General features: G+C 36.4%; 1 protein-coding gene across 1 annotated transcript; it reads left to right on the forward strand.

Moving 5' to 3' along the window:
- The first annotated feature begins 1,260 nt into the window (after positions 1 to 1,260).
- Positions 1,261 to 4,928, forward strand: LOC104903122 (L-ascorbate peroxidase, cytosolic). Its single transcript, XM_010691118.4, has 10 exons — positions 1,261 to 1,455; positions 2,428 to 2,564; positions 2,661 to 2,835; positions 3,033 to 3,098; positions 3,345 to 3,393; positions 3,536 to 3,621; positions 3,712 to 3,791; positions 3,888 to 3,990; positions 4,484 to 4,542; positions 4,653 to 4,928. Exons 2-10 carry the CDS (start codon positions 2,446 to 2,448, stop codon positions 4,666 to 4,668), a joined length of 753 nt encoding a protein of 250 aa, XP_010689420.1. The 5' UTR covers positions 1,261 to 1,455; positions 2,428 to 2,445; the 3' UTR covers positions 4,669 to 4,928.
- Positions 4,929 to 13,098: the final 8,170 nt, after the last annotated feature.

The following is a 13,098-nucleotide window of genomic DNA, read 5'->3' on the forward strand; positions in this document are numbered from 1 at the left end:
AAGGAAGAAAAAAAAGTACCTGGATCCCTAAAACAAGAACAACAATAATGCTTCCAAGGAATTTACCAAAGAAGATGTTTTTATTCGGTAAACAAGATCTTAACTGCACAGCTACAATTTGCAATGAAGAGGACAACCATGATCGAGGTCGGAGGTCGGAACAACGGCACAACCGCGAAGAAGTTAATGGAGGTTGGAGGCTAACGAAGAGGTGAACAATCCCAAGGCAAGATTCAAAATTCTGAAGAGATGGGAGGAGAGAGAACGCGGAGTCGAGGAGAGAGAAGGAAAGGACAGTCACGCAGCGGAAAGTAGGGTTTATTTGTTTTTCATTTTTCAGCGCTTCTTTTTCTTTTAAAAAAAATCAATTTTTTTTATAAAAATCAGGGGTAGCACGTGCTACCCCTTGTTACCACGTGGCTCCGCCACTGTACGCATATAAAGAGATTTAGGTCATATAAGGTGGTTATTTAAAAAAATAAACTTATAAGATGGTTATCTTAAAATTGTGATATTAAAAGGTGGTAAAAGTGAAAAAATTCGACTTCGTTACCTTTGTATTAGAGTCACACATTTAGTTTAATTCTACCCATAACAATATAAATTCAGAGAATATTTCATTCTTATCAAATTGATATAAAATTCTATTTGAAATCTTGATAATCAATTCTATTTTTTTTTGTGACTTTGTGAGACTTTAGATTTAATTTTTTTTTTCTACTACGAAAAGATTTGTTAATGGAGATTTGCATAGTATTGCGGGCATATTTTATTAGTTCTTCGTCTACTACCTCAAACATATAATAGAATAGTAGACCTAGTCATAAAAGGTTGTATCAAACTACGATATAAAAGAAAGTATATAAAAATATCATATCTAATCAATGATCATGATTTTATCAAATTAGAATAACATTCGACTATATAAAATAAAATAAACATATTAGTTTTGAAAATCTATTACAAATATGAAATCTCCATTGATTTCATATTAATGAATTAATTTGATTCAAAACAATTAATTCAATTTTCATCCCAGAAAAGAAAATCTTGAGCAATAAATGATCTGGTTAAATGAATATGACCAATAAGAAAAGGAAATTAATCAAACAACAGAGGCAACAATAACTAATGAGCTAGAACAAACCACGTTAACGAATATTCTTTTCACATTATTCCAATCATAAAATAAAATTAATAATCCGCAATCAATTGAAAAACTTTTAAAAAAACCCCACCTACTACCCATACACGCACAGCACAATCCAACCTTAACCTTATTACATACACACTCTCTCTCTAGTCTCTCCTACTACTATATATAGTCAGGCACCTCTAGAAATACTCAACCAATCACAAGCCTTCATTTCCAGCCAAGAGATTGACTGAACTCGTGCTCTCCTCGCGCTCGCTAATTTCTAGGGTTCTTCATCCTACATTTCAATTATTTTTCAGGTTTGTTAAAATTTTTATGTATGTTTTTTTTTGTTTAATCTCGTTTAGATCTATGCGATCGTTTCTTCGATCTTCTGATTTCCGAAAATGCGCTTTTTATTGTTCGATTTTCATTTCTTGTTCATTGAGATTCTTGATCGTTTACATTTTGTTTGATTTCATGAAATTTTGTGTAATTTTTTTCATTTCTTGTCATTTTAGTAAAATGTCGGAAAATACAGGACAATATGCCGTTAAAAAAAAGGTTATCGATTAGGATTATCTTTGACATATTAAGTGACTGCTATTTTGATTCTGTTTTAGATGTGTCTATTTATCCACTTCACAAAATTCCTAATATTTAAATATCGAAATGGAAAAAATGTTTGCAAAAGTATGTTTTGAAGTCTACATTCTAATACTTCCTTGTTTCAAAATACTCGTATATGATATGAATTGACTTTTGCACTATTCACATATTATCTTTTGATCGTGTTTTGTGAATTTTACCTAAGGAAAAATATCATCATGATCTTGTTAGATTTGTCTCTTTATAGTCTTTACATGTAGAGAATTATGAATATTAACGTTAAAGTTATATATTAACAAACGTGTTAAGGGAAGCGTGTCAAGTATTCTGAAATAGAGCAAGTAGATGACAAGTTCATATTTTAATGGGTCGGGTTACATCTCTTGTCATAGTTGTCAATCACTCCATCCTGTCATTGTTTACTTCTTTAATTACTTGCTATATTGTTGTGGTCACAAATACGTGAGAGATAAAAAGTGTAGTGCGGATAACTTTATGGAAAAATGACGAGTATTTAGGAGTTAAAGGTAAGAAGATGAAAAAAATAAAAGAGTATATTTAGTACTTTTTGTGGGCAATGATTACCAAATAAAATGTAGTTGGTAAAAAAAAGAAGGGAGTAGAATGGCTTTTTCATTTCCCGTGAACTAACAGGTTATATTATGATTCTTTTGCTTGGTCAGACTTTGTAAAACTAAACCATGGGAAAGAGCTACCCAACTGTCAGCGAGGATTACCAGAAGTCAATCGAGAAGGCCAAGAGAAAGCTCAGGGGTTTAATTGCGGAGAAGCATTGTGCTCCTATTATGCTCCGTCTTGCGTAAGTTGAGATTGTTTGAGTAAGCTAGAATTTTCAAGATTTTAATTTGCCTTAACAGAAATTTGATGATGATTAGTTGGTTTGTTTGCTGTACAGATGGCACTCTGCTGGTACCTTTGATGTGCAGTCAAGGACTGGAGGACCTTTCGGTACAATGAGGCACAAGGGAGAGTTGGCTCATGGGGCTAACAACGGCCTTGATATTGCTGTTAGGTTGTTGGAGCCCATCAAGGAACAGTTTCCCGAACTATCTTATGCTGACTTTTACCAGGTACAGCTCCCTTACTGTCTTGGATTTTATGCACTAAGTTGTTCCAGAGCCATCTTGGAGATTTTCGGGGCCCTGGTATTAAACCTAAGTCCTCTGGGGCTATAGACGGATCCATGTGTCTGAGAAGCCCCTATGTTGTTATCTTCTTTTATCGAGTGGTATCTATTGCTGATTTTTACCTCCTTAATTTCGTGAAGTTGGCTGGAGTTGTGGCTGTTGAAGTTACTGGAGGCCCTGAAGTTCCCTTCCACCCAGGAAGAGAGGTTTGTGATCGTTCAAAGTATTAATTTAGATTATGTGTACTTTTGGATGCTGCTATGAATTTCCCTGTTCACCAATTGCAATGATTTTTTTTTTTTCTGTTGCCTGTACGATACTTAATACTTGTTGATCTGATCTGTTATGTCCTGATGTTGGATAATTATAATGGAACTTTGCATTTTTAATGCTCACAATACACTTAAACTTTGGACAATATGGTCCATAATTGAAATATTTTGTTATTCCAGGACAAGCCAGAGCCACCCCAAGAAGGCCGTCTCCCTGATGCCACTAAGGGTATGCAGTATTCTTCTATATTACAATACATGCGTGGAGCTTGTTCCCTACTCCCACGCCCTAACCCCTTGCTGGTTGGCCTGATAAGGATATCATATGTTAACTTGTTAAGTTTCCTAAATCTATTGCTCGACTGTTACAGGTTGTGACCACTTGAGGGACGTCTTCATTAAGCAAATGGGTCTTACTGACCAGGACATCGTAGCTCTCTCTGGAGGCCACACCTTGGTCTGATTTACATTAACTCTTGGTTGCTGCTTTAAAGTTCTCCATTTGTTAGTTCTGTGCTAATGTGACCCCATATAAAAAATTTGACAGGGAAGGTGCCACAAGGACCGCTCTGGTTTTGAGGGCCCTTGGACCTCTAACCCTCTGGTTTTCGACAACTCCTATTTTACGTGAGTGTTCTTTATATATTATCTGTCACGATCTTTGCTTGAGACTACAAAAATGTCTAGACTTGCCAATGAATATATTGCTCTGTTTGGTAACAGGGAGCTCCTAACTGGTGAGAAGGAAGGTCTTTTGCAGCTGCCGTCTGACAAGGCTCTTCTTTCTGACCCCGTCTTCCGTCCACTGGTTGAGAAATATGCCGCTGTATGTAATTGTTTTTAGCACTTGCCATTCCAATATAGTTTTGCAAAATTAAGGGGGACATAGCATCATGCAGTCCTGTATTGGTCCCCTCATTAGCCACTTACTCTACTGACTTTAGAATTTGCTGGGTAGGACTTAGGAAAAAGTAAAATCATGCTGATGCTGAGGCTTTGTCTTTCATCATGTTTGGAATTTTGGTACAACTATGCCAATGCCTTCCTTTATTCCCTTTGTCAACTTTCAATACAATAGTCAACCTCTCAAACAGAATGATTCTTTCACCACTCGTTTGTCAAACGTTCCTTGGGCTAATCTTGAGCAACCTGAATCACTACTCGTTTGTAAAATGTTCCTTGGGCTAATCTCGACCAACCTGCTTTTTTCAATAAATCTCACTTCGAAATCACCATAACATTCAGGACTTAGTCAAATCAACAATATCATACCATCATTGTTAGCCGTACTCACTGGCATTGTTTTCCTTTCAATTTAGGATGAGGATGCATTCTTTGCCGACTATGCTGAGGCTCACCTGAAACTTTCTGAACTTGGGTAATGCTCTTACTCTTTGTAGTCTTGTTACATTATGTGCATCACTGTAGCTATATACTTGTGCCATGGTAGAGTTTGTGTTCTAACGCAGTATCTGGTCTTCATTGTAGGTTTGCCGATGCTTAAGCAGCTGGACAGAACACCATAATGGGCGGGTCCAAGAGGCTAGCACTACTGCATCTTTTGGTTTTTTGCACTTTAGAATGATATGGGCTTCTTTTAGCATAGTGCTTACATTGCCTTAGCAAAAGCTTGGTTACTCTTTATGTCTCTTAGGCTCTTTAAGTGTGATGGATTGGAATGTGTAGTAGGACTTCCAGTGTGTTGATTGGTCATGATGTTGATCATGTTGCTTCGGTAATAAAAGATGTTCTACAGCTGTGTTATCCTGGTTGTTCTTGCTAGATTTTGGCATTTTTTGCTTTCACGGGAAAACATATTGTTGATGCTTATGATTTTGCTCTAGTTCATAGCTCTAAGTCTAAGACAGGTACTTAAAAGAGAGAATACTTTCTTTCCATTGCCAATAAAGATCCTTATATTTATGCCCTTTGTAAGAGGGTTATTTAATTATAGTAGATTATCCAAACTTGATGTCTATGTCGATTTTGTACCAAGTACGCAAAAGGTATTGGGAAGCCAACAACAGAACAATATTATAGGATTGAATATGAAATAATTAATGATCAACAAGAATGTAAATAAAAGAATAGAGAGACAAACAATTGTTGACGCGGAAAACCCGAAAGATGGGAAAAACCGCAGGTGATTCTCTGAATCACCAATCCACTATGAAGGTGTCGCCTTCAATATAGGCGTTTGAGTACAATTTACAGTAGCTTTGTAAAGTATTAATGGGGATAGAGAGAGTGTTTGCTATGGGGTATCGAATAATGAAGTAATAGCTAGAGAAAAAGAGATTATATGCTAATGTCCCGTACTGGTTAGGGTCTAAAGTAGGTAACAATACACAAATATATATAGCTAAAAGAATGTCCTCCACTAAGAGCCAGTACATTGCACCTCCCTTTTATTCTCAACTACTTCCTTGTTTATCTCAACTAAATTGCACGTGAGCCCACACTCCTTGCCACTTATTTAACCATTTGATAACTGCTTCTTCCTATTTCCTTGCACTTGAAATCCAACACGTAAATTCTAGGGCACAACACTTGATAATGGACAAAGTATCATCAAAGATATGTTAGTTTAATGTAAGGAATTATGATTGCACAAGAATTCTAGGTAGAAGTAGAAAAAGCTCACCTACTTGCTGTAAAAGCAAGAAAGGTGTAGCATTGGCTTGTATCTTCATAAGGCACGTGTTAGGCATATATAGTGGATTCTCATAATTGAGAACCTTAATCTATTTTCCTTTTTGTTGCCTCACATGATTGCTAAATTGTCTCAAACTATTTGGGGCCGGGGTAGGCTTACATACATTGTTATAAGAAATTGTTCTTGATTACCTCGTGATGAACCAATAGCCATATTTTATCTAATAGTTGTCGTGCGTAGTAGATAAACAGGGTGGATGTATTTGGTCTTGAAGGGGTGCAGCTACAGCCCCATTTCCTAAAAATATGACCAATTTCACTTGTCCAGCTTTGAGGAAAATTAAATAGCCCATTTATATGCTCTCCCATTTCAAAAGATCTCAAGGCTCATATAGCCATATTGCATAATAAACAAAATGTAAAAGCACTTTATATTAGCGATGGCAATGGATCCTGGACCTAGCCCAGATCTGTAAACCCGGATCCGTTTTTTCAGATCTAGATCCTAAAATTCCAAACCTGTTGGATCCGGGTCCAATCATCAGACTGCGGATTCAGGTCTGGATTTGACCTAGGACCCATACCTGGAACCGTAGATCCCTTTTTTCATGAAAAAACTAGTTTGGCTAGCAGGGACACTGGGCTCTTACTCTAACTCTCTAACACACTAACTCTTAACAATCACTTTACTCTGAACTCCCTAAAACCCTAACTCCTTCCCTTCTCTCCCTTTCTCTATCTTATCTAGCAGTCTCTAGTCACCAGCCACCAGTCACCTTTACGAGCAACGCCCAAGTCTCTCTCCGACCACCGACACGGCTTCACAGTTCATGCTCCAAGTCTCTCTCCACTAGGCTTTCCCCCCCCCAAATGCACTACCATCGATGATAGCATCACTGCCATCGTCGGATGCACGACTCTCACTTGCTCGTCTATTCATTCTGAATTTAATTAACATAATCATTGATATTTTTTGAATTTTTAATCTAGCCTATCAACCCCATAATATGTAACCCTAACTCAAACACTCGAATTTCTTGTCTGTAGAATTTGCGCTAACCCTCTCCTGCAATTACAAAGGAAATTTCATCTCTCTGGCAGAAAATTTTGTTCCAGTGTCAAGTATCAACCCCTAATCACTCGCTCGCTCACTACAACAGTACCCTTCTCCATCTACATCCAGCACCAGCACTAGCACTAGCACCAGCACCAACACCAATCTTACGCCCTAATTAGAATGTTGTTTATTTAATTTAAATTAGGGATATTCCATTTGGTACCATTGTACTTTTGGCTTTTCCATTTGGTACCACTATTTTTCAGATATTTTATATGGTACCACTATAATTTTATTTTATTCTCTACTGTAGCATTCAACTAAGTATAGTGTTAATTTAAGTTAGAATAGACTAAAGTTTTACTTCAATTTACATGTTTTAATTTGCGTTAAGGTTTTAGTAATCTTTTAGTCGTTAAGGTCAAAGTTGAGGTCATATTTGACAATAAAAAGACATAAAATATTATGATCATTTTTATGAAACTTTTGACTAAAAAATAGAGTTTAAGGGTTAAAACGACACCCTAAAATCTTAATTTATTAAATTTTTGCAACTGCAAATAGAAACATGCAAACCCAAACAAAATCGTTTTCTTATTCAACCATTAACTAACATTTTACTTAAAAAATGGTATGATAAAGATTAATATTGTTAGTCTTGGACGAACACTTAAGCAACTACAAGAGGGGGGGGGGTGAATTGTAGTTGGAGAGATTTTCAAACTTTTTGGGAAATAAAAGAATGAATAAATAAGAAGGAACTAATTGCACGAATAAAGAAAGAACTAGGAACAAGAGATTTTTACAAGGAAAACTTCCTAGGCCCAATAGGAAGAAAAACCTTGACCACTAGGGATTTTGACTCAATTCTCTTTAATCACTTTTAGGCCAAAAACTCTCTTTTGTACAACCTAAACTTGGACCAACTCGTTCCTCTAGAACTTGTTCCCAGTCAGCCTGTTCCCCCTGAACAGTTGACTTCTCCTTGACTTCACTCGAAGTCTTTTCTCTTTCTCTCTTCTCTTTCTCTTTCTCTCTTTCTCTCAAGAATGATTACAGATTTTGATTCTCTCAACCCCATTTATAATACATCAATGTCTAAGAAGAAGAAGAAAAACCGAGCAAACTTTCACTAAGAATATTACATAAAAATTTTGAAAGTTATTCTAAAAGATCATTACAAACATCTATTTGTAGAGACCTATTTACTTGATTTCTTCTCCACGAACTTCCTCATGTTCTTCTCCATGAACACACGTCCTCTTAGCCACTTCTCCATTTTGACCGTTGTAATCTATCCGTTGGCAGTTGAGTTTGTTGGGCTTCCACGATCTTCTCCATGATCTCAGCCACTTCTCCATTATCACACGCTTTACATATAGTTAGGTTGTTGTGGTTCCTAAATTTTAGGAACTACCTCAACGTTCACTTAGTTGGCGCTGCTGCTTAGGTTAATGTTTTGCGGCTCCACATTTCTAGGAAAAATATCAATGTTGCGCATACATTTCACTAAACAAGATATTATGGAATCTTCATATATTTCATTAGTTATCACCATAATATAAATCGGATAACACAAGTAAATAATAATAATTTTAAACTTGATTAAATACTTAATCAAACCTTCATAAAATATTTACCATTTTATTTGTGAACCTTAAGAACATTAAAATATTTACCATTTTATTTGTGAACCTTAAGAACATTTATCCGTATTAAAACTAGACAAATAAAATAATAAAACAAAAACAACTAGAGAACTAGAACTAAGACATAAACAAGTTACTTCTAACAAGGAACTAAAAACCGAAATAAACTAATAAAACGTTAATTATATGTCATTATCAAAATAGTGAAATAACAATATTCCCCCTTTTTGATTATGACAATTAATTAAATTTTTTTTAAAAGTTTTTAGTTTTTGAAAAGCAACTCCAAGAAAGAAGAAAATAAACTACACAAACTAACCTAGAGTAAACAACTTTACAGACTGGGAACAGAAGCAACATAGGTAGGAACAGAGACAAGCAGAATATACAAGGAACTATGACAAAAATTTTGTTTTTGTGTACACACTTTATCTCTTCCCCCTTTGACATTATCAAAACCAAATGTTGTACCTGCAGCACTAGAGAGTCAACAGTCTAGGCACCAAGCAAGTTGCTCAAAAAGATATCTCATAATATTAGCCATCCAAAGACACAAGCATAATATGCAAGCAGAAAGAAGTATTAGGGACAGCAAAAATCAATCAAGATAGCAGAGTAATGAGAAAGAAAATGAAGAAAGCAAAAAATATTAAAGTACTTCATATGTCTCAGAAGGACATAAAAAGTAGAATCCAAAAGAGTTTTAATAATTACACCCAAAAAAATTGTTCAAATAGCCAAAGATAAGAGAAGTTAGGATTTGGCTCGTTTGAAGAGAGAGGAGACCACCGAATCTATCTTGGAAAGCACACCATCCACCTTGTTCCTGATCTTAGTATCAACATTCTTGAGTGCAAGTAGTTGATCCTGCTGCTGAGAGTCGAGAACATGAACAATAGCTTCAATTGCATTAATCTTGTGTGTGTAGGAGGTCAAAGAATCCTGAATCTCCCGGAGCATCTTGTTAAGTCCAGTTGTAGAAAGTAAAGGGAAATCCACGCAGTAGAAGGATGATCAGAATCTAGGTGAATAAAGACAGTTTCACCTTGATCCTGTTCCTTCTGGAACTTGGACCCAGCCAACCTTTGGCTTTTTCTGACAGACCCACTGGCAACCCCTTCTTCATTAACTTTCTTTTACTCCCTACCTCAACCTTAACCAGAGTTTCTTCTCTCTCACACTCTAGCTTCCCATTTACCAACCTCAAACTAGTCTTGATAAAGTTTCTTTTGTAAGATAATTTTCGGGCTCAAGAGAAAAGGAGGGGCTGGAAGGGATTTAACCTTGCATTTTTGAAGACATAGGACAGAAGATTACCATAACCCACTTTGTGTTGTGGGTAATGCAGTGAGAGAGATGGGCTATATCATGAGAGGAAGGTTGATTTTGATGTTTCAGCAAGGCAATACATAATGGAAAGATCCATTAGGCTTGCCTGGGTTCTTTTGGAAGAGCGAGGTAAAATAAAACGCCAAACCAACTGAAACAGCAGCTTATGAAATGGAGACAACTCCTTTTGATCTAAAGATAAAGCATTGGATGTCGTTAAAGAAGGCAAGAATTTTGGCATTATTGACTCCATTTATTTTAACTTAGCCCTTCCCTTAATGTAATCCTTATAACCCTCATTCGGAATATCAAACCAGTCCCCAAGTTTCTTCTCAGTGATTGTAACAACTGACCCATTAACAAGCGAACACACACACCCTTGTTATTGAAACCCAGAACAAAATTCTTTCATCTCCTTTTCATAAAGACCCTCATCTATGCTAACAATTTTCAACCACTTCTGAAATTTTAAAATTTCAACAACTCATTCCTTTAGACTTTTTGCACCATGCAATGTCTACACAAAACCCACAAGAAATTGCGAAGATTTTGTTTTCTTACCTCTTTTGTAGGTACAGCAAGTTCTTGTTCTTGTTCGCTTTCAATTTCATACATCATCTTCCTTTTCGGGGAAGAGAAATTGGTGAAGAAGATGTCGTTTTGACCCAGAAGAATCTGCGTCATTCTTGGAGGATTCTTGAGCACTTTCTTCTTCAGGAGATGGTGTTTCTCTTTCGGTAATTTTGCATGTGCATCAGAGGTTTGAGTTTTGGAAGACATTAAGATTTTGTGAGGTTGAAGATGAGAATTAGGAGAGAGAGAGAGAGAGAGACTTGAGTTGATGTGTGAGAAAAAGTGAAGGGTCAGTGATTTGATATGTTAGGTTTATAAAGTAATCATGATGCCGTGTGAAAAGAAGTGGAAGGAGTGGTGTAATGAAGCGGTTTATGGGTTTTTGGAAGGCAATTAATGAAGTTACTCCTCTTAACTTAGATTAATTGAACGCTTAATTTTGGGCATAATTCAGAGTGATGTGTTTAATTTTTGGACGGAAGGTGTGAAAAGAAAAAGAAACAAGGAAATTTGAAAAAAAATTTACTCTTGCATATGATAAAATTTTCGTCCATAATATACAAACTACGCATACCAAATATGTGTAAGGACACTAAGGGTAATATTCAGAGACATATGTGAGTCCTTATACTTGACCCTAGGTGTATGAAAATTAATTCATGAAGATTGCAGTACATACTTAGTAAGAAACAATTTGGGGGAAACCAATCATGTGCACATTTAAACAATCTTTATCATTCCTAGTTCCAAGCGTATCTTTTCAAACCTGTCCCTAGATAGAGGTTTAGTCAATATGTCAGCTATTTGATTTTCAGTAGGACAAATCAACTTTGACTAACCCTTTCTCTACATTGTCTTTTAGGAAATGATGTCTAATGTGATATGTTTGACTCTAGATGATGAACTGGATCCTTCGAAATACAAATAGCACTAGTATTGTCACAAAATATAGGAACACACTTGAATTTTATGCCAAAGTCACGTACCTGTTGCTTGATCCACAATACTTGAGAACAACATGCAGCAGCAGCCACGTATTCAGCTTCTGTGTGAAAGAGCAACGGGATTTTGTTTCTTTGAGCTCCAAGAAACCAAGCTTGATCCTAGGAACTGGACAATACCAGATGGCTTTTGCGATTCACCAAGTCTCCAGCATAGTCAGCATCGGAATAGCTTACAAGATCAAAGATGTCACTTCGAGGATAGAACAAGCAAAGATCATCACTTCCTTTCAAATATCTAAGAATCCTTTTAACAGCTGTCAATGGGATTCCTTAGGATTTGATTGGAATCTTGCACATAAACCAACACTAAAGGATATATCAGGCCTACTTGCAGTTAGATAAGTAAGGAACCAATCATACCTCTATAGAGTTTCTGATCTACGGACTTACCACTTTGATCCTCATCTAACCTTGTACCTGTTCCTATAGGAGTATGGTTTGTTTTGCTTGATCCATTCCATATTTTTTCAATAACTCTTTTACGTATTTTTGTTGATGGATCTTTCTTCCTCTCTCAGTTTGCTTGATTTGCAAACCAAGAAAGAAGTTTAATTCTCCCATCATACTCATTTCAAATTCACTACGCATTAACTCAGCAAATTCTTTACAAAGAGATTCGTTAGTTGCACCAAAAATTATATCATCCACATAAATCTGAACCACTAGGATGTCTGTTCCTTTGGATCGAAGGAACAGGGTCCTATCAACTTTGCCTCTTATAAAATCATTAGAAAGTAAGAATTTTGAAAGTCTTTCATACCATGATCTAGGAGCTTGCTTAAGCCCATAAAGAGCTTTATCTAGCTTATAGACATGTTTGGAAGATCCGGGTTTTCAAAACCAGGAGGTTGTTCCAATAGACGTCTTCAATCAAATATCCATTTAAAAAGGCACATTTGACGTCCATCTGGTACAACCTAAAACCCATGAATGATGCAAAGGCAATCAAAATTCTTATTGCTCTATTTCTAGCTACAGGAGCAAAGGTTTCATCAAATCAATACCTTCTTGTTGATTGTACCCTTTGGCTACGAGTCTGGCTTTGTTTCTTATGACTGTTCCATGCTCGTCTAGCTTGTTCCTGAAGACCCATTTTAGCCAATTACCTTTTGGTTTTAGGCTTGGTCTCAAGGTGCCAGACCTTGTTCCTCTGGAACTATCAGTTCCTCTTGCATGGCGTTTATCCAGTCAGACTCCAAGGGCATCATTGTGATCTCGTGGTTCTGTCATAGACAAAAAGGCATGGAAAGCACAAAATTTTTCAGTTGGGATCTCGTTTGAGTTCCCTTTTCAATATCACTTACTATTAAATCCAATGGATGGGTTTTAAGTGTTTCCACGGTCTTGGTTAATCTTCTTGTCTCTGCTCCTCCAGTTTGAGGAGCTTCATTCGTCTCGTCTCTGGATGAATTTCTGGTGCCTGTTCCTCCTGTATAACAGGATCAGGAACACTATCTCTTCTTCAAAATATGTTTTTGTCGTTACCTGCAGGTGTTAGTTCCTCATCAATGTTTACTGACTCCTCAATACGAGTCAGTCCTATTTCAAAGTCATTTTCATGACTTGGTTCCTGCAGAGAGTTAGTTTCATCGAAAATACATGGATACTTTCCTCAACACACATTGTTCGTTTGTTGTAAACTCTATATGCTTACTACTTAAAGCATA

The sequence above is a fragment of the Beta vulgaris genome, chromosome 9 (assembly GCF_026745355.1).
Source record: "Beta vulgaris subsp. vulgaris cultivar EL10 chromosome 9, EL10.2, whole genome shotgun sequence".
Taxonomy (NCBI): domain Eukaryota; kingdom Viridiplantae; phylum Streptophyta; class Magnoliopsida; order Caryophyllales; family Amaranthaceae; genus Beta; species Beta vulgaris.